We start from the raw sequence: 21,924 nt of genomic DNA, 5'->3' as shown, positions 1-21,924 counted from the left end.
AATCTAAAATTATCCCATTATTTGATGTCCCTCATTTATTGAAAGGGGTAAGAAACAATTTACTTACGAAGGACTTAAAATATTTCGACTTCGAAGAAAAGGTTGAAAAGACGATAAAATGGGAATATTACCAGAAAATTTATGAAGCGGACAAATTACATGGTGAATTAAAAATATGTCAGAAACTAACTGATGAACATATTTATGTGGAGAAAATAAAAAAAATGAAGGTCAAACACGCAACCCAAATTTTTAGCCGCAGTGTTGCTACAGCTGCAGAACATTTATCTGCTAGGGGCGATTTATCTAATGAGTGCCGCCAAGTAATTACATTTACCAAAATGATGGACAATTTATTTGATTCCTTAAATTCAAGCTCATTTAATATGATACATGGAAAAATGTATAAATGTGGTGTTAGAAACAATTCTCCTCATCATGAATTATGGGAAAATGCCAAAAAGGTATTAAAATCAATAAAATTTATTAAAGTTAAAAAAGAAAAGGAAAATAAAATAAGATTAATTGAAACGAGTTCGGTACCTTCAATAAAAAATTTTATACGTACTATTGAGGGCATGCAACAGTTGTGGAAAATATTATCCCAAAAATATTTATTTGATACAATGATGACCAGAAACTTTAACCAGGACCCACTGGAAAATTTTTTTGGGAACATTAGAAGTTTTGGGGTGAGGAATACGGCACCCAACACAATTAGCTTTGAAGGTGCCTATAAATCACTTCTTTTAAATAATTATAACTCACCCCATTCACTTAACGCTAACTGTGAAAATGATGACAATGATTGTCTTCAGACATTGAGTTTCTTTTTGGAAGACAAACTTTTAGAAAACACTTCTAATGTTCCCAGTAATGAGGTTCTACCATTTCAGCAAGAAGAAAATGACGAAATTGAGGTGCCTTTTATAAATTTAAATTCTGAGCCTGCTGATGCTGGTCAGGCCAATTATGTATGTGGGTGGGTGCTGGCTAAATGTTTTAAAAAAGTTGCTAAATCATGCAGGCACTGCAAAACTGAACTAACTGGCGACAGTCAATTAAAATCAAATAGTTATATAAGGGCAAAAGAATATACAAAAGGAAAACATTGTCTGTTGTATCCCAATATAGTGGCGGAAAAAGTTTTTAAAGACATACAAAATATTGTAGTAGAAATTTTGAAAAAGAATGTGCCAAAAACTAAATTAAAAGAAAAGATAAAAATGTTTTTAGACATATTTGTGGATTATCCTTTCACCTGCGATATCCACAAGATAGAATTAAGAAATGTTTTTGAAAACATTACAATAAATATTTTGGTATATAGTTGGTGCCGCTCAATTAATCGAATTTTATCAGGTAAAATCCAATATCGTGATGAGGATGATGAAACTAAACTTTCAGCACAAATTTATTACAATAAACATAAACATAAGTAAATATGATTTTTATTTAATTCCAGGTCGCCTACTAAGTACTTTCTAAATGTTCCTACATAACGTTGTTCTGTTGAGTTGTAGTAATCTGTGTTGTATTTCCATATTTCAATAAATAACTATTTTCTACATTCTGTGGCTATATTTTGTAAGTACGTACGTATGAACAAATTCCCCTAGAATATCTATAGACGGTTATTCGTCATCTCGACACACTAAACTCACCACGAATGTGTCGAGTTGGTGAAACTCAAAATTTGTACATTTATCATGTCGTCAACTCGCCACGTCAAGATTTTAATTCGTGTCCAGTTAGTGAAACTTAGATTTTATCACTTTTATGTTTTCGCCAAGTTTGGGAATCAACTTTTCGCGTTTCAAACGTTTGCAAAATGGACGTTCAGTGGCCGATGATGTTTGTGACACAATGTATCCAGTTGGCGAAAACATAAAAGTGATAAAATCTAAGTTTCACTAACTGGACACGAATGAAAATCTTGAGTGGCGAGTTGACGACATGATAAATGTACAAATTTCGAGTTTCACCAACTCGACACTTTAATGGTGAGTTTAGTCTGTCGAGATGACGAATAACCTGTAGACAATACTGATGTATACATGTGTGTGAAATGGGATGTACGCACACATAAACAATTTGTTTCGGCAGACGATACCAGATGGCGCTTCAAAAATCGTTTGAAGGTTGCAGAAAAAAATCGAAGTGGGTTCTCTATTCCCAATCTATTTACTATACTCTATGGGTATAGTTAAGGTTCATGTTTTACGAAAGCTAGACCGTATTTTTTACGGACTTCCAAAAAAAGAGGGAAAACTTTGTACAAAACATAACCCTGACCGAAAACGAGCCGAACTTCAAACGAAGGATTTATTAGTAAGCAATATGCAACACGACAGAGGGGCATATTGTGTATCTTCAGAATGCGACTTTTTCTGTTATTTTGTAAAGCCCAGTACACAATGGCTTGTGAAGGGCCACGTTTTGCAATGCACAATTGTAGGCCACGATCACTTGGTGTTCACACAATCATGGCTCATTACAGCCTCGCAAACCACTTGCGATGGACGTCGAAGTAATTACGGCTGCGGCTATTTATTTGTATAGATACTACACTACTGTATTTATTTTTACACGCAACACAAAAGTGTACTATCCTCAGCGGCTGGTGGCGAAACTAAACATTGGCCCATTGTCTTGTGTGCCCAAAAAACAGACAACTCCCCGATTGACAATTGTCCGTTAACATACAGATACCCCCTGTACACATTCAATTGGTGATGGCGTGTAGTGGCCAGGCATGGGCACCATAGCCAAGGGGGCTATGGGCAAAAACGGCGTCGGCGGATACACTTAGTGACCGTTAGCACTAGAGACCACGCCGACGAAACTGGTAAAAATGTTTTGTTAGGGTATCCCCCATGCTGCTATACTTTGGGCTAATTAGCACTAAGATTTCTCCTGAAGTGATCATGGGGTCCCGATAGGTATGAGCTGTAATCGGGAAACTACGGAAACCTGCACGCCCGCCACGCTCTTGACCGGTTTCTCCGTTTGGGTACGGAACTCGTAAACTTCACAAAACACTGAAAGGATCAAAATGAAAACTCTTGACATGGCACTAGAAGTTTCCGACACTGATTACGTCGCGAGTTTTATTTTTTCCCTTAAGTGTTGTTATCCACTTCTTCTTAGCGTTTATCCCGTCTTGTGACGGGGTCCGCTTTCCGCATGTTCTTTTCCATTTCGCTCTATCCTGGGGCCCGATTCTCATAAATTAATAATGTCAAAATCGAAAAGAAATTGAATCGCAATATGATCGCAATAGCAGTTTTAACATGGTTTTAACCATATCGGGCATTCTGCTAGTAATATAAGACCAATCGTATTCCAACGACATTCGATTGGTCTGCTATTTTGGTGATTTTGGTCTATACGGTAGTTTGCTCTACAATCATATTGTAATCGTAAATCATTTGCAGACAAAATGATTCATTATTGAATGACAGAAAAAAATAAAAACGTTTATTTCAAAGAAACTATAGCGGAATGCCACACAAACGCTTCAATCTTAATTAAGTCGGGATTGGATCTCAGTCGAATGTGAATCGTATGTCGCTTATGTAAAATTAGGAGAATCGGGCGGAGTTCGAGTTCGCAGATTTTCATATCTTCCTTTACGACACTCAAACATCGCAGTTAGTTTTTAGTTATCCACTGTTTTGCTTTTTTTATAGTCAATTTATCAAAAATAGACTCGATTCAATAGCAGAAAGGAGATGCTCAAGAAAAATGATAGTCATCACGTCGTCAAAACATTATAATGTACCTAGACTTTAATAATCCTATTATAGAATTGATTTACACTTAAAATATTGCCAATATTAAAGGGTGTACATTTATGCCAAATAGTTGAATATCAATTGATCGACCACTATAAATCGAACGTCTAAATACTCGAACATTTATAATATCGAATGGTTATTAAATCGTACATTCAATACATCGCGCAGTCAATACATCGAGTGTTCAAAATATAATATCGAATGTTTGTTTCATCGAGCGTTAAATGCATCGCAATATGCGATCGCTCGAAAAAATATTTTAAAATTAAATAATAAAAACAACATGGATTTATTAGTTTCTCCGTGTAATTGCAATTCACACAAATTTTTAAAATGTACCTTTAAAGGATAAGAATTAAACATAAACCGTCTTACCACAAAAACTTTTAAACGTCAGTTTAAGCATTGTCTAAAAAAATGTCAAATTATGACGTTGACATATGGTTCATTTTAGAGCCACATTTTTTTTAGACAAGTGTAAAACAGTGGTTAAAGTTTTTGTAGTAAGGCCATATATGTTGTTTTTCTCGTATTTATAAAAAAAATTATTGATGTTTCGATAGGATGAATATGCGATGCTTTTAACGCTCGATCAAACATTCGATATTTATTTTGAACACTCGATGTATTGACTGCGCGATGTATTGAACTTTCGAATAATCATTCGATATTATGAATGTTCGAGTATTTAGACGTTCGATTTATAGGGGCATTTCGATTTGGCACAGTACACCCAATATTAAAGTACCTACCTTACTTAATTTAGGCAAAAATATAGTTGTCACACCTAAATTAACAAATTTTCCTTAAAATACTATTTGAATAAGAACTATGTAACAATATAATGGAAATTAAATAATTTTTCACCATTCTCTTTTTTTGTATTTTTATTATAGAAATCGCAAATTTCATACAAGGTTGTATCCATTCATGTATCGTAACTATTTTTAATACAATAACACTCGATTAGCGCCTAAGGCGCTTTGCACACTGCGGAACTTTAGTTTAGGCAATTATTAACTTTTCAAGTTTCCTGTTAAACTTCATAGTTGCTGTCGCAATTCTATGGCGATTTATGAGCAAGAATCATCGCTGGGCACAGGAAGAGGGAGGGAGTGAAAAAGTCCAACGCGTTGCGATTGGCGGTTGAGGAAACCGGCAACTTTAAAACTAGCTTATTCTAATTATTTTACTTATAAACATAAAAAAATGGAATTAACTTATGTAGGTATTTTCTAAATAAATCTAAATGCTAACAATGATGATGAATCATCAATGTTTAAGTATAAAATGAAGAGTCCTAATGATCTGTCAATATTTGAGAGTCAATTTTTAGTAATCCATATCTCTTAAGATATACAGAAGCAATCTGTAAAGTTATTAGGAAAATGAATTCCAATTTCTTATCATTTAGTTTTAATGTCGAGAAAAATTATCACATTGTTGACCTGAAAAAAAAAAGAAAAAATATATGAATTTGGTGGGCATATCATATAAATACATAATATTGTACACAAAACAGGCATGTTGAATGTAAAAAAGTAAATCGTCTTTTAGACAACCATACAAGAATAGATTCATTTTTTATTTTCTCCCACAAACAAAATATCATTACAACACATTTGAATTTTGTCAATTCTAGGTACAAGTTTTACTTATCCAATAATAAGTCCCCCTCCTAATAAACATAATGTCCTTCATAATGTTGGAATGGGCTGTATATTACATACCAGTCCTTAGTCATCAGTGCCAGTCTCATCTGGTGCAGGTGTGTGCCACGTGAGCCTTTCTTCATAGAACTGAATGACAACCTGTGGGCATCGTACATTCGCTTGTTTTGCTGGGACCAGGTCAGCTTCATCTGTACCCTGCCACTTCATCAAAAACATAAGTTCTCCACTACTGTCTGTAGCACCTGAAAACCCAATAGTCATGTATAATGTCCCAGAGTATAAAAGTATGAGTGTAGTTATTCATATTTTTTTCATTTACTCACTTTCAATTATATCAGTATTTATGGTAATTACTAAATACCGACCCCAACATAGTTGGGAAAAAGGCTCGGAGGATGATGACTAAATACAGATCAATTCTATACTAATATTATAAAGCTGAAGAGTTTGTTTGTTTGAACGCGCTAATCTCAGGAACTACTGGTCCGATTTGAAAAATTATTTCAGTGTTAGATAGCCCATTTATCAAGGAAGGCTATAGGCTGCTTTTTATCCCAGTACGGGAAGCAGTTCTCACGGGTTGCGGGTGAAACCGCTGGCAGAAGCTAGTGATAATATATGGGTAAAAAGACTCACCTATTATCTTTTCAGGCTCAAGCCCACGGTCAAACCCTGATGCTTTTTTGTCATCACTCTTTGCTTTTTTGGCACCTTTTAAGTCAGGTGTTGGAACAGCAGACTTGCGCTTTTTAACATCCTTATCAACTTTCACACTTTTGCCCTCTGAAACAAACAAAAAATTATTACAGATAGTAGTGTTTTATCAATATCCACAGAAAATAAGGCATTTAAAAAAGAAGTTTTAATTTTATATTGAGTACTGTAAAATATTAAAATACCTGCTTCTTTCTTTTTCCTTGCCTCTTCAAAGGCAGATATTAGATCAGGGCAGTCAAGATTCTCTTCAGGTTCCCAGGTATTGTCCTCATCACTGTATCCCTTCCATTTGAGATAATATTCTACCTGAAACGTTAATAAATGCTTTGTTAGGAATCTTTGGACATGATAAACAGTAAAATTTTAAGCATGCTGTTCTGCTGTGGAACAGAATACTTCATCTCATTAATTCTAAATTAAAAGTGGAAACATTTTTTACCCAACTGCCAAAGTGTTTATGTGCTGTATTCTACAGATTTTTCCTTTAAGTATTGAGAAGCTACACTATCCTGGACTAACATAGGTTATATTTTGTCCAGGTACAAAAGAAGTTCTTCCGTGAGGCGGGTGAAACCATGAGAAACAGCTAATTTATTATATACATAAAAATATTGTTCAAAACCAGGAATAAAAAAAAAGAATCCATAACAAATAAGTAAGATATAAAACTTTATAAGTGAAACTGCCTAAAAACAGAAAGTAGGCACATAATCATTTTAACGTCACAATTTAATAATGCATTCGCACAAGAGTGCTCAGTGGGTTGTCTTAGTGTCATTATTATTTATAAATATAAAAAAAAAAAACAGAAAAATGTTGCTTGAGCATGTTTTTTTTTGTAATGATATTCAGATCATACATATTTTATCCTGATAGTTTTGTAAAATAGAAATTAATAAAAACATAAACAAGAATATATGCCACTTGATCCGTTGCACATGTGCAATAAAATTTATGCACATTGTGCGCATACTTTGAAAAAGTATGTGTGAAACAGCGCCAGCGAGTACTAAATAAAAACTTACCTTGCCATTTCGTACACGACGATCAAGCACTTTTTCTACTGAGAATTCTTCTTCTCCCTCAGGCTCACCATCTTTTTTCTTGTCTGCCATATTTCTGTAAGATAAAGAAGCTCTTATCAAACTAATGTTTTAAAATACAGGTAGGCCAAACAAAAAAAATGCAGGTATTCAACAAAATTCATTTAAATATGTTTATGTTATCATTATTTATTTGATTGTCCACAGCTGATATTTATTTTTTAATTGAACACGGTTTATTTTGGATGTAGGAATGAAATACAAACAATATACAGTGATATTGAATGAATTTAACCTAGACACATAGGTCTTCAAATAGTCGTAAGACTTTTTGTAAATTGGTTTTAAATATGAATCTGTAGGTATGTTTTTAGACATCGATTAGGAACTAATGCTAATGTTTTCGTTTATCTGGTGAATGCAGATAAATCAATTTAACATCGCGTGTCCCGCCATTTTGACTCTTGATGAACCAACCGAATTCTTGAGCAGTCTATTATTGTTTCATAGTAATTATGTTGCTTATTTTCGAAATAGAAAAAAAATTATGATACCGTTGGTAGTAAACCATTCATGTTATAATAAATACGCACCGTACTCTAAACAAAAGAGTTGAGCCAAACACCGGCGTTGTGAAACACACAAAAAACACTTGCGTTTACGGTTTGGCAATCACAGTGTTGCCAACGGCAGATAGTCAAACAACATTTTTTTTTTTAACTTGGCTAGTCGCTATATGCGCATTGAAACAACATAAAAAGTAACATTTTCACGATAAAAGTAACATTATTTTATTATTTTATTTATTAAGTGGAAAACGACACAATGCCATATAAAAAATTACTTTCCATCCGGTCCCATTTCTTAAATTTCGAAAAATACGTAATAATGGTTGATCAAATAATCGACTGACAATGTAGAAAAATAAAAAAAAACACAGTCAATTATGTGTATGTGTATTTATGTAATATACCATAATACCAACCCATTTAGTAAGTCTTTCAATTCTGCAACCTGAGTCTGCAACTTACTTTGTCACATAATCGTTATACTACATGAAAAAAACGTTATATAATGTATTTTTTTGTCTGTCTTATAAGTAACATGTTGAGTCGTGTAACCTGGAGGTAACATAAGAGGGTCAAAAGTAACGTAAAATGTTACAAAAGTAATATTCTGGCCTCTGGGAACGCCTCTGGCTCAATGCTCCGGCTGCAATCAACATTCAACAGTGATGCCCCTTCACTCCACTTGCCCGGGCCCATCGATATATATGTACTACGTACTAGATAGAACGTTCCGAACAAAAAGCTTGCCACACTGAAATGCACTGCAGACTTTGCATTGCCCAAAATGGCAGAGCGATTTTGACACCTGCGTCAGATGGATGTCTATGAAACGACAATTATAAAATAGAAAATACATATCAAGGTATAAACTTACACATATAAACTATTCGAGAGTCAAGTTAGTAAAATTACACGCTGTTCATGCTATTACAACGCTTGTATATCATACTTTTCATTTATAATTCAATTTTACAAATATGCATTAATTTGTTCCCGCCCGCCATCTTAAATTATGGATTAAGAAAATCGTGTAGAAACAGATTTGCCATAAAACTGGCAGTAGGTAAAATATCAATGAAAACAGATTTCACTTTGTCATGGTATGTTCTTACTTTCAAGAAAAAATAATATGACCTCGTATGTATTTCGCTACTGTAAAAACACTACAAGATATATCAGCACATCATCAGGGACATTTTTATAATTCTTTCACCATTAGAAAGCTACATTATCTGCGAGTCACATAGGTTATATCCCGGTGCGGGTTTGCCCACATTCTTAAAAACTCTATATGTTTTTCTGAAATATAAGCCATACCTCTCATAAACATCGATATCCGTTCATTTCATCCAAACAACAAACATGCATCACACTGGAAGTGCATTTCAAGTCTAAAATGTATTATTTTTAAGAAAAAAAACATCGTAATTAATATTAAAAAGTCCTAAAAATAAGTTCCCGGTTTTAATATATTACATGATTTCGCATTCACTTAGATATAAATAAACTTTTTGATATATTACATGATTTTGAATTCACTTAGATATAAACTTTTTGAGTAATGAAGAATGTAGGCAAAATACGAGCGAAAATATTATGTCACTTCTGCAATTAACATCAATGAGGATGACTACATGTCACAATACGTCAACAAGATGTCAACAGACGACATAAGCGGGTAAATTATTTGTATGGATGTTCTTGTCTATCGCTAGAATATACAAGCTGTTGATTTGCATCCGTGCCATATTCAAGGACGTAATTATGCTAATGATTCTCGACCCAAATCAATAAAAAAATTGGTACGTAATTTTTTTTCGGAATTCCGTAAATGTCATCTAGCCTTATTTAAACTTGTCGCGTATGTTACTGGCGTTAAAACCGTGCTGCACCCTCACACAAACGCAAACACAAAGCATACGCAACGATCACTCATAAATTTCATTCATAAAATTGGATTACTTCGAAAATACCACGACATTACAATGACAAAAAAAGCAGTGCATATTAGTTATTTCCCATCTACTGTAATTCCAATCGATTATTTACGTATTGTATGTCCTCCTCCTGAACTATGGCACAAATGCAAATCAACACCTTGTATGTCAATGCCCGGGCCAATGCGTCAAAAGTTACGCTCACTATATAGACGGTCATTATAATTACTCAAGGGTATTCTGCTACTAATATAAGACCAATCGTATTCCAACGACATTAAATTGGTTTGCGATTGGTCTGCTATTTTGGTGATTTTGGTCTATAGGGTACTTTGCTCTACAATCATATTGCAATCGTAAATCATTTGCAGACTAAATGATTAATTATTGAATGACAAAAGGATAAAAACGTTTATTTCAAAGAAAAAGTAGCGGAATGCCACATACGCTTCAATCGTAATTGAGTCGGGATTGGATCTCAGTCGAATGTGAATCGAATGTTGCTTAAGTAAAATTAGGAGAATCGGGCTCCAGGTCTAAGGCCGGCTAACATTGTCGTGTCAGCTAAAAGACTTACAATGCTGCACAAAGGCCTCCTAAGGTTCACCACTTTGCTTAATCTTCAGCCTATATTTAAGGATATAGGGGCAATTTAGGTAACTACAGAGGCCGTTGGAGAGCTAAACTCTTCCCGAGTAACAAAGGCTATATTTTATCCCGGCAAGGACAGTAGTTGAAAACGGCTCGTATAGTTTAATTAAATGTCTTATATTCTTATAACATAAAAAGTTTTATTGTTAAGTAAAGATGATCTTATTATAGGGAAATATTAAAACTAAGTATCAAAATATTCATCCGCATCGCTGTCAGCTGGGATCGTGCCCAAAAGGCTGGCTGCATTGCCACGCTGGATGGCAATGCATATCCTTCTTATAACATTGAATAGAAACATTGGCTATTTATTATGTTAGTTACTTATTAGGTACGTATTAAATTACGACAAATAAGAAAGATTAATTTTCTCGATTGTTGATGATGATGAACTCAGTTGATGATCCTCCTAGCCGATTAACGGCCACGGTGGCTGTTCACATATAAGGAGATTAGCCATCTACGCAGGACATATAATAATGCACGAGCATTTGCGCAGACACAGGTGCACTCACTTTTCCTTCACTCTTATAGCCCGATGGGACGACAATCAGACAATACCTACACAATACCGAAGAGAGATCAAACTGACGATCGACATTTACGTGCTCTCCGATGCGCGGGTGTGTCAATAACTAACTGTCAGGCTTCGGACTGCTTTGTGAAAGTTTCTATATAAAACCCACAAAACGATTTTGGAACGATTCGAAAATCGAACCCGAGCCCGTGCACAGCAGCCGCACTATACGACAGCTACACCAATGAGGCAGTTAATACCTCCTCATAGTCTTGATTATGTAGTGTAGTCTATAGAAAAGGCGAATTCGTTAGTCATGTGGACTTTCTGAGTAGAATTAGAAACTACATCCCATCACAACTACTGCAGACTAAGCATTCCATTCAGTAAATCTAGTTTCCGTTTGCCCTACCTGGGGCCCGATTCTCCTAAGTTAATAATGTCAAAAACGAATAGAAATGGAATCGCAATAGTAGTTTTAACCATATCGGGTATTCTGCTACTAATATAACACCAATCGTATTCCAACGACATTCGATTGGTTTGCGATTGGTCTGCTATTTTGGTGATTTTGGTCTATACGGTAGTTTGCTCTACAATCATATTGCAATCGTAAATCATTTGCAGACAAAATGATTCATTATTGAATGACAGAAAAGGATAAAAACGTTTATTTCAAAGAAAAAATAGTGGAACGCCACTACCCATACAGCCATTTTTGGTCGCAGATATGATAAAGATGTAACAAGTCGCAACAGTTTCGTAACTGATACGACACAACGTGACTGTGTAGGGATTAGCTTTTATGAGTTGTAACGGTTCAGTAAAAATGTGACGGAAACTAGATTCAGTAACTTTGTGTGGTCGCTGTGTCGATACTTTACAGCTTAATTTGTAACCACACATTTTAGAAACTTTGCGTTTGGTTTGTAACCAGTGTGCAATGTTGACACAATTGTGTTGTAACTGGGTAGTAACATGTGTAGTCGATGTTCCAGAACACTTTAACAATAACTTGCATATATAAAAACATGACGAGAGCCAGTTATTCTCAAACTGTCTATGTTTTCTGCCATTATCAACCATTTAATGAAATTTAAAATGAGTAAACAACCAAAAACCTTACGTAAATTCCGATGGACTTCAACTTTTTACAGAAGAGTAAAAGAAATAAGTACGTCCCAAAATATCTCAAGTACCTAATTGTACTCGTACACTAGTTTTTTTTTTTATTATAATACCTAATATTTTTTTCATGATGTGCATTGTTGGTAGGGCACATTGACGGATACCCATTTTATTGAACTTAAAACTTATTCTTTTCTAGGCCATTTACAGGAAAACAGTACGGAATTTAGTGGAGGAGCTTAGTGGTATAGTCCCTAGTGCCGAAGTTTCAACTTTCGAGCTCCAAATCGCTGTTTTTTCGTTTTCTCGGCCAAAACAAGACGTCTTCGTCTTTAACTCAAGTACTCGGCACAAGCGATATTAATTCTGATGAGCCTCCTTTGGTTAGAACAATGAAAAAAGGCATCTTGACTTGATAAAAACTTTGGGAAACACTGTAACCAAATATTAAGAGAAACCATCTTAAAAATCTAGTAATTTTGTAACAATTTACCGTAACATGTCGACACGTGTCGACACATTATCGTAACTTTGTGACTAGTTGCGACGAGCGTATTTTTCATAACAAACATCAAAAATGTTTTTTCATAGTTCATTATTTATCAATTTTATGAGTAAATCTTGCTAAAATAATTTGTATTAGGATTAAAATATTTGATATTGTATTTAAATGGAAGCTTTTAAGCACTCGATGTGCATAATTTTATATTTTTATTTTATTTAACAAAAGTTTTTCTTTCGCCAGAATTATGAAAACATGATATTACGGTGGCGCGTTGGAAATATCAACATATTCAAAGAAATTACACAGTAAACTTTTTTTCCCAATAAGATTTGAGCATTATAAACCATATTAATTAATGAAAACTAAAACTTTGTTAACTTACCTTGAGTTCATCAACTCAAGGTAAGTAAACCATCATTATGGGATTTCTTGTATTTTGTATTCGTCGTGTCACTCACGCACGAGCCAACGAAATTGATCGAACGAATGAATGATTGAATGATTAGTGCTAACTCTGGTTAAAATATGGTAACAATGTTACGACACGGCGACGTAAATTAGAAACCAAATGTTACTTGTTTATTGTGTCGAGATTTTCCCCATTTTTAGTTGCAGCGACGGCGCCAACACGGAACGTCGACGAGATTATGTTTCGAGATAGATCAGTGTCGACGCTAAGTGTCGAAACGGTTAAGTTATGTTCGCAAAAATGGTTATATGGGTACGCTTCAATCGTAATCGAGTCGTGATCGGATCGCAGTCGAACGTGAATCGGATGACGCTTAAGTAAAATTAGGAGAATCGGGGCCCTGACCTCCTCAACCCAGTTACCCGTTGGTAGGACTGGTTGTCAGACTTACTGGCTTCTGAATATCCATAAAGACTGCCGAGGATGTTCACTGACAGCAGCAGGGTATATGTGTTCTGTGGACAGCAGGGACCTACAGTTTAACGTGCGATCCGCAACTCAGTCATTGGTGTCCAAGATATACTTAGTAAGTAGGTACATTCAAACTTAGAAAAGTTGCATTGGTACTTGCCCGCCTTGGAATCGAACCCACACCCACATACTCGAGAGGTTGGTTTTTTAAAGACTAGGCCACCACGACTTTTTCCTAGTTAATTTCAAATAATTCTCGATTTTTGCTGGAAATTGCCCTGCGGACCCAGGAAAGGAATGTCCTTAACAGAAAAGACTGAGGTAGGAGACCTAGATGAAAATCAGGGGCCCGATTCTGCTAAGTAAATAATGTCAAAATTGAATAAAACTTGAATCGCAGTAGCAGTTTTAACCTTAGCGGGCATTCTGCTACTAATATAAGACCAATTGTATTCCAATGACATTTCATTGATTTGCGATTGGATCCGCCATTTGGTCTAGGTGTACGGACGTTTGCTGTACAATTATATAATAATGAAATTGTTACAATTGCATTCGTAAATCATTTGCAGACAATATGATTCATTATTGAATAAATAGTAGATATAATAATTAAGATATTGATAAACAAAACTACTGTCATATACCTAAGTTGATATTGTAGATGTAAGCTTAACTAATAATTATTTCTAGATATTGTTAACTTCTTATAAATTAATGTAATATATATATAGTCTAAGTCATAATTATAATATAAATAAATAACTTTTAGTTTTAAGTTAATTTGCTGCGCCCTAACAGGGTAATGTGTACCTAGCATAAGATGCATCTGTATACATTTTGCAATAAGTAAATAAATAAATAGAAAAGGATTAAAAAACGTTTATTTAAAAGAAAAACAAGCGGGATGCTATATACGCTTCAATGGTTATTGAGTCATGATTGAATCTCAGTCGGATCTGAATCGTATGACGCTTAAGTAGGTAAAATTAGCATAATCGAGCCCTAGACCCAGTATGTTTATTAAATTATTTATTGTGTATCTACCTTTGTCTTGAAGTTTACGTCGAGGTATTGATATAGGGGAATAAAATACAGATATTGTGGATGCCATTTAATTGTTCAACATTAAATAAAAACAAAAAGCTTTGCAAAACAAATGTAGGTACCCACCATATAAAATATTAGCAATGCTAAGTAGGTGCCTAACTTCTAACAATGCATAGTAGTAGTAAGGTTAGTAATACAATTTCAAAATGTTAATATTAATCAACTTTTTTATAATATTAATTAATTTTTCAAATGACGGATTTTTTAAAGTTAGTTTAAAAAAAATTAACAATGACGTTGATTCATTATCCGACATATTAATAGACCCTCAAATCTTTTATACTATTATAATAATGCATTTGCACTTCTACAGAAGGATGTTTAATAATTTGGTTCCATAATACTTCATATGTGGATTTATCATATATGTATGATTGACCGCTCATTTCTATTGTGGCAAGGTAACCTTGGACAAAATCGTTGTCAGCCAATATGCATTCGTAAATTTTGATCCTACCACTATCGTTTTCAAATAGTGTTTCAAGCAATGTATTCAGAGCTTTCGAGAATAGTTTATAAATGCAAGGGAAGTGCGTGTCCACATCTTGTTTCAAGTATTTTAGACAATTTTTTCCAAACTCCGGTGCTATTTCATTTACAATATCTTGCCATTCATTGGAACTGGATTTTTCAGTAAGTTTTGCCAAATCGACCGTTAGCTTCCACTTTGTTAACATCATATAATTTTCTGATATACGCAACGATTTTTCAAGTTCTTCTTGTATGTTTGAAAACATTTTAACAGGTATAATCATATTCTTTTTAACTACATAATCTTTTAAGTCAGTCGTAAGTTGTATTAGCAAACGCTGGAAATGGTCTCGGACAACGTTGGGCATTGTTACAGCACGCCTCATCAGTGGTACAAATACTTTTTCATATTTTTCGATTTGTAAGTCTTCATTTTCAGCACACAGCAGATAGGCTGAAATAACGGATATCATACCTCTATTCCCTCCGAAATCGTTGCCATCGCCGAAAAAGTCTTTATCGAGAAACTCGTTTATAACAGAAGTAACAAACTTGGGACACATGTCTTCCATTATATCTCTTGATTCTTCCGCCATGTCTGCACTAAGTGACTTGTAATGACCCCGGTCTTCTTCTTTTACTTTATCAATTAACGATTTCATGAAGTTGTAACTCTTTATTAAAAAGTTTGGTCTGATATTTCGTGGGACGTTCCGTACCTTCGATAGTAAATTGTAAATTTTCTTATCTTCTTCAAATGTTAAGTTTTCAATAAATAATTCAGTTAGTTCCCAAAGACTCACAGATTTTGTGGGATCCTCTTCATTACATAATAACTCGAAAGTAAATTGAAATATTAGAACTCGGATACTTGGATTCTTCGATCTTTTCCAACAATCGAAGAAAATTTTTTTGACGGCTTCGTGATCCAGCTTACGAAATGCTAATCTAATGCCGTGCTTTTGAATAGACACTGGTGCATCTAAAAGTTTTGGAAGATGTTCTTGACTTTGGGTTACATTCAAATTATTGTATATTGCTAACAGCGAGGGGAGGGCGAATTGTAAATAGTCACCTTTTGCGTACAATAAGATTGTGTCAGGTTCAGGTTTCGGCCGTGCGATGTGCATGTTTTTAGCTATAAAGCGTTGAATACTGAGAACTCGATCATCAACTGCACTCCAGTCTATTTTTGCACCTGCTGGCTTATATTTTTCTATGAACTCAGCAAGCGGTTTTCGAGGCAGAGATGCGCATATACCACGTATAGTAGCCTTATGTCCTTCCGATTTGTTCAGATTTAGCAAGTACGCGTCGATCCACTGCTGAGCGAGTGAGTGCGGCCAGTAGACGCGCAGCTTGGCGAGCAGACGCCGCAGCGAGACGGCATCGTTACTTCGCAACGTGTCTATCTCCTTGTCGTGACGCTCGAGTAACTGAGGATCGTGCTTCAGAGCATTCAAGCACGCCTCCTCACATGGATTTATTGTAATAGATTCTTCAAACATATATTTCCGCCACGACTTGTTAAAGTTGTACAAAGGCAACAAACTATCTTTCCAGGAGTTATCTTCCTTTATCTTAACGAATTCTTTGATTTTGTCAATTACGAAAGGATAGTCCGTTAGTTGCTTATTCCAATCCTGAAGTAATTCTAGTAAACATAATACAATTTGAATAGACTCAGTAAAGTCTTCTTCTTTTGTAATTGGTTTAAATTTATGAATCATAGTTTCGTACACAAAAGCAAAAATCTTGTCTCTCTGCTCTGTATCAAGTTTTTTTCCATAAGATATTAAAGTCCGAAACGAGAATTTCTGCTTTATAACCGCAGGTATATTCTGGTCGTGTAGTAGATTATGTATTATTATACATTCAACGATCAGATGGCTCTTTACAGAAGAAGGATTACTTTCGTCAGTTTCATCATATATTTTTAATATTTTGAATAGTTCGTTAACTAGGTTCCAAGTTTTCTCATCATACTCTATAATATTTGTGTTTTTTATTAATTCTGTGGTAAATTTGAGCGTGAAATTTGATTCCTCCTTCTTGTGTCTGTCAAGAAAATACTCGAGTAAAGTTTGTATGTGGTGCAAGTTATTGTCAGCACATGAAATAAGTAATTTCAGCATCGCCGATTTGTTCTTGTTGTCGAGATCCCTAGATATCATTTCACTTATGTCCTCAAATGCTCGTTCAAAAGAAGCGAAGCGATACCACACGTAACCAGGCGTATTTACCACGCTGCACAACATTTTCATCTGATATGGCTCTGTGCCTTCCTCTAAATTGTCTATGATGGCGTCTACATTTTCCTTATCAATAAATATTTTTTTTACGAAATCAAATTGCTCGCTTTTTGGCAATCTATTAATGAAGTGTTTTAGTACATCGTAGTTGAATAATCTTCGTAAATTGTGGAACTGGTAACGATGATCCCTATCTTTTACAGCTTGCGCGTATAAAAACGTTTTGATTTCATCCTTCTTGAGATACCTCGAAAAGGTTGGCAAATCAATACAACTTGCATACTGATCAAATTTGTCCATTATTCTTTTCGGGCAAGTCTTCATAATTAAGTGTGTCGCTTTGTCATTCAGTTGTGGCATGTATTGGATAGCCTCCTTCTTTTCCATTATATCCAAATACTTATTAACATCAGCTTTTAGTAAAAAAGTTGCAGCTCGAGCATACTTTGTTATTTCGTAGTATTGTATGTGTTTTGAAACAATCTCAAATACGTTGATAGATCTTTCACACAACCGTTTAAATGTTCTAAGTTTTAAATTATCAATATGTTTTTCGACATTAGTTTCGATAAAAGTTACTGAACAATACGGTAACCATTTTAAAGCGTCGTTTGTATTTTTTTCGTCCGAATAAAATTGTTCAGCTCGTACTTCGTCTTTGATGTGATGCCTCACATGTTTTTTTAACTTGGCGAATGCTTTAACGCCCATTTGTGGAAGTAATTGTGAATTAAGATAGTCAGGGTTGATAATATGTGCATATTGTGGATCGGTAATTAGCCAGATAGAATGAGCGAGCGCACGAGACAGGCACAGCATGTCGCCAGTCTTGAATACGGCAATAATGTAATCAACATCCTTGTTGTGACACGCCAGATCAATTTTCAGTAAATTTTCAACATCGGCGTTGTCCAAGCTAATGTTTGTTTGTGGTTGAGGGTTGGCGATACCTTCTTTAACCAACTTGTTGAAATGCTGATGTCTCTTCCCGAGAGTTGGGCCATTTAAGCCTAGTGGCGCCATTGTAGTGACCTGAAAAAAGTAAACGCATTTATGAGTATTAAACCAAATATTTGTTTGTCCCTCCCTGTGTGCAGCGTAAAATGTTTAAGTTTTACTAAGTAGATACTTGTTTGTCGCGGTTTCGATCTTGATTAGCGTAAGTGGCGTAAGCTGCTACATACGTGTTTTGCCATTAGTATTAGGCATTACATAATAAATGGACATTTTCAGTACAATCTAAGTAGTTTAAAGGCTATTTCAAATTATGGATTTTCTTACAAAAGTAATAGGTTGGTTTTTGTGGGCCACTTTCACTACGAGGTCAGAGCCGTCATGGCAAAAAAGCATAATGTAATCATCATCATCATAATGTAAGGTACCTACAACCCAAAATTTAGGCAGTACGTAGATAAGTAGGTACCTAACTATCTCACACATTGCGACATTAGCATTTTAGGCTGGAATGTATTTATACACGGTTCTCAAAAATCTAGCTAGATATGCTAGCTATAGCTATCGACATTTTTGCTGCTTCCAAAATTCTGTTCATTTCAAGGTTAGCATCAAAAATAGCTGCAGAAGTGCTAGATAGCGCAGAGCGAAGTTTTAAATTGGTGTTCGTATGTAAAAAATCACTGCATCGTAATTTTATAGGTACCTACCTACCTAAAAACACTAGAATAGTACCTACCTGAAAAAACATAAATTATGATATACGAAATACGTACACATAATTTGTACGTAAAAAATACCTTACTATCTCAATGGTTTGTAGGATAGGTCTAAATAATCAATCTTGGAAAACTAATTTATGTTCTTATATTTACTGATGTGTTAAACAAGAAAAACCAGCCAAGTGCGAATCGGACTCGCGCACCAAGGATTCCGTACCATTATTTATAAAACAAACAAAAAATACTCGTTTAACCCTTTGGGTGCGGAACCCTAAAAACGATCACGGTTCATGAGATACCTACGAAGTTATGGCCAGGGTATAGGCGGAAAGCAAAGTCTTCCAGCGCTTTCACACTAACTGTCGCGGCGGCGCGGCGGACAACGAAACAGCGCGAGCGTTGGCCCTCAGAAAAACTGTATCTAATACAGTTCATCCAAAAGTGCGAAAGCGCTATAATTTTACTGGGTTATCTTAAAATTTTCAAAAATAGAACTTTGTTTTGGATGAATCGACGCCATTCAAAAGCTAGGCGGTGTTATGACATCATGCAAACAAACAACACCTATTTTTGTAAACCGGTCTGACCTAAATGGTGTTCATTAGTTTTTATATACGTACTTATAAACTACGAGAAAATCATTGTACTGTCGGTAACAACACGGTACTTTTGCCATGACTCAGATGGGTGGAGCTGGAAAATATCTTTATCGGTAATATAGCTACCAGCTATTCACTAAACCAAGTCAAAAGACTTTTTCAAATTGTCATTAATTCATCAAGTTCAATGTAAAGTATGTACCTACCTACGCACTAAGGCAAAGGAAGAATCTTGTAAAATCCTTTTTTATTTGCGAAAGTCGCCAGCGAGTGTGGGTTGATCAGTAGTCAGCCAGGCTCAGGATAAATTATAACTTTTTGACATAAGCACTCAGAGCGCACTACTTAACTGCGTTGTTCACTATGTTGTTTGACAGGCAGGCAGGGGACCGGCCGGGGAAGATGGGGGGGGGGGGGAAGACCGGCGCCACAGATAATAAATAACTTTTAACGTAATCCGCTATGAAAGGAAAAAAACTATAGGTGTATTGTAGTATAAATATAGTTAAAAAACAGTTATTGGGAATGGTAAATCTTTTATTGGCGATGCAAAGATTATCCGCACGCCTCTAGTGGCGACATTTAGAAACTGTCTAAGAACGACACTGACAACCCGACAGCCCTTTCTATATGTCGGCGCCGCCGTAGAGAATATGAGAATACGTCGGATTAGAGTGACAGCTGAGGAAGTGTCACTCTGACGGAGCGTCAAGTTGGGAGCAGCGCGGGAACTTTGACATAAAGAAAAAGGCCCGCGCGCCCTCACCAGGCGAATCGTCTCAATTCGACGTCGTAATTTAGTTTATTGTTTGTTTTTCACCATAATTGTTATTTCTTACTATAAAGTGTACTCAAGACAGTGCTGGCATTATTATTCATTATAAACTAAGCGTCTGCGGCTAGAGTAAACGATGGAGATTTCTGATGTTGGTAACGAAGAGCCGACATCAGAAGTGGGATCGAAGAGAGGTCATGCCGTGGATACGCAGCCATCAAAAAGCGACCCTGCAACGCAACTATTGTCAAGCATGGAGTCGCTCTTATCCCGGTTGGTCTCAATCCCACCGCCCCAGGCAGCAGTAAGTTCTAATGTGACACCAAAACTCATCCCATACGATCCTGACGATAAGGCCGCAGATATTGAAGATTGGTGTGCACTAACCGAAGTCATAGTAGAGAACAAAAATCTCGATGGTGTCGACTTACTAATGGCACTCACTAGAGCACTCAAAGGTCGTGCCGCTACCTGTTTAACCAAATTAAACTTGAAGAACATATCCTGGTGTAGTATTAAACAATTGTTATTGGCTAGATTTGCCAAACCGAAACTGATTCAAGATCATTTTGATGAGATATTGCGATTTCAAATCGAGGCTAAAGAAACTGCATCTGAGTCTGCGTTGCGCTTATGGAGCATGATCGAGCAAATTCCAAAAGCAGAATTATCCGAAGAGGTTATTACTGGGTTTGTCATATCTGTTTTATGCCAGAAGGATAACTTGATACGTAGAGAGCTAACATCCCATGTCGTTACTACTCGCGCTCAGCTATTTCGAATTCTTAATGGCATCTCGCTGAAACGCCGGACGGATAATACGGACGGGTGTCAAGACCCTGATGTGAAGCGACCGCGGACGACAGATACGAGGTTTCTTGGCAAATGTCATCGTTGTGGCGTAAGGGGTCACAAACAGTTTGAATGCAAATCGCGTAAGGAAGATCAAGTATCGAAGCCTTCAGATTATTCAACTTCCACCAACAAGCAAGACAAAACCATTACCTGCTTTTCGTGCGGAAAGACTGGACACACGTCACCAACTTGTCCCGACAAGAAGAGGCCCGGTGGGTCAGCGAACAAAGAAGTCAACCTCTGCGGCCATGACCCCTCCAGATCCTCGCTGGAGACATCTTCCGGTGAGCGGTTTCCTTTTCTATTCGATAGTGGATCATCTTGTTCACTCATAACTGAAAGTCTCTCTAAGCGGTTTCCGGGTACTGTACGCAACGATTTAGTTTACCTTACTGGTCTTGGCGGTAACGACGTCAAATGCTCTAGTCAAATGTTAAGCACAGTTACGATTGGTGATGTTCCGGTTGACATTACATTTCACATCGTGCCAGATTCCGATATTTCTGTGCCGATTATTATAGGTAGAGATATTTTGGACAAGGGTTTTTATGCAACAATTGATAATAACAAAGTTGTGCTTAATATGAAACAGGAGGCTAACTTTTGCATAAGCAAATTTAATGCGTACTTTGTTTCTGAGGTTGACACGGACTTAGTAAATGAAGATAAAGAAGCACTTTTAAGAATACTGAACAAATATTCTGATTATTTTGTTGATGGTGTACCAACAAGGCGCGTTAAAACAGGGCAGTTAGAGATTAAGTTG

The 21,924-nt window shown here is 35.8% G+C and overlaps 2 protein-coding genes across 2 annotated transcripts; both read right to left on the bottom strand.

Moving 5' to 3' along the window:
* Positions 1 to 4,669: 4,669 nt before the first annotated feature.
* Positions 4,670 to 7,939, bottom strand: LOC124639656 (chromobox protein homolog 1-like). Its single transcript, XM_047177098.1, has 6 exons — positions 7,827 to 7,939; positions 7,216 to 7,309; positions 6,373 to 6,496; positions 6,110 to 6,256; positions 5,531 to 5,715; positions 4,670 to 5,248 (listed from the first exon to the last, which is right to left on the bottom strand). The coding sequence occupies exons 2-5, from the start codon at positions 7,303 to 7,305 to the stop codon at positions 5,537 to 5,539; spliced, it is 540 nt and encodes a 179-aa protein (XP_047033054.1). The 5' UTR covers positions 7,306 to 7,309; positions 7,827 to 7,939; the 3' UTR covers positions 4,670 to 5,248; positions 5,531 to 5,536.
* A 6,582-nt stretch (positions 7,940 to 14,521) lies between these two features.
* Positions 14,522 to 19,891, bottom strand: LOC124639287. Its single transcript, XM_047176554.1, has 2 exons — positions 19,735 to 19,891; positions 14,522 to 18,285 (listed from the first exon to the last, which is right to left on the bottom strand). Exon 2 carries the CDS (start codon positions 18,274 to 18,276, stop codon positions 14,788 to 14,790), a length of 3,489 nt encoding a protein of 1,162 aa, XP_047032510.1. The 5' UTR covers positions 18,277 to 18,285; positions 19,735 to 19,891; the 3' UTR covers positions 14,522 to 14,787.
* Between the last annotated feature and the right edge of the window lie 2,033 nt (positions 19,892 to 21,924).

The sequence above is a fragment of the Helicoverpa zea genome, chromosome 19 (assembly GCF_022581195.2).
Source record: "Helicoverpa zea isolate HzStark_Cry1AcR chromosome 19, ilHelZeax1.1, whole genome shotgun sequence".
In the NCBI taxonomy this organism is placed as follows: Eukaryota; Metazoa; Arthropoda; class Insecta; order Lepidoptera; family Noctuidae; genus Helicoverpa; species Helicoverpa zea.
The sequence above is the reverse complement of the archived record's forward strand: the minus strand, read 5'-3'. Positions and strand labels throughout refer to the sequence as shown.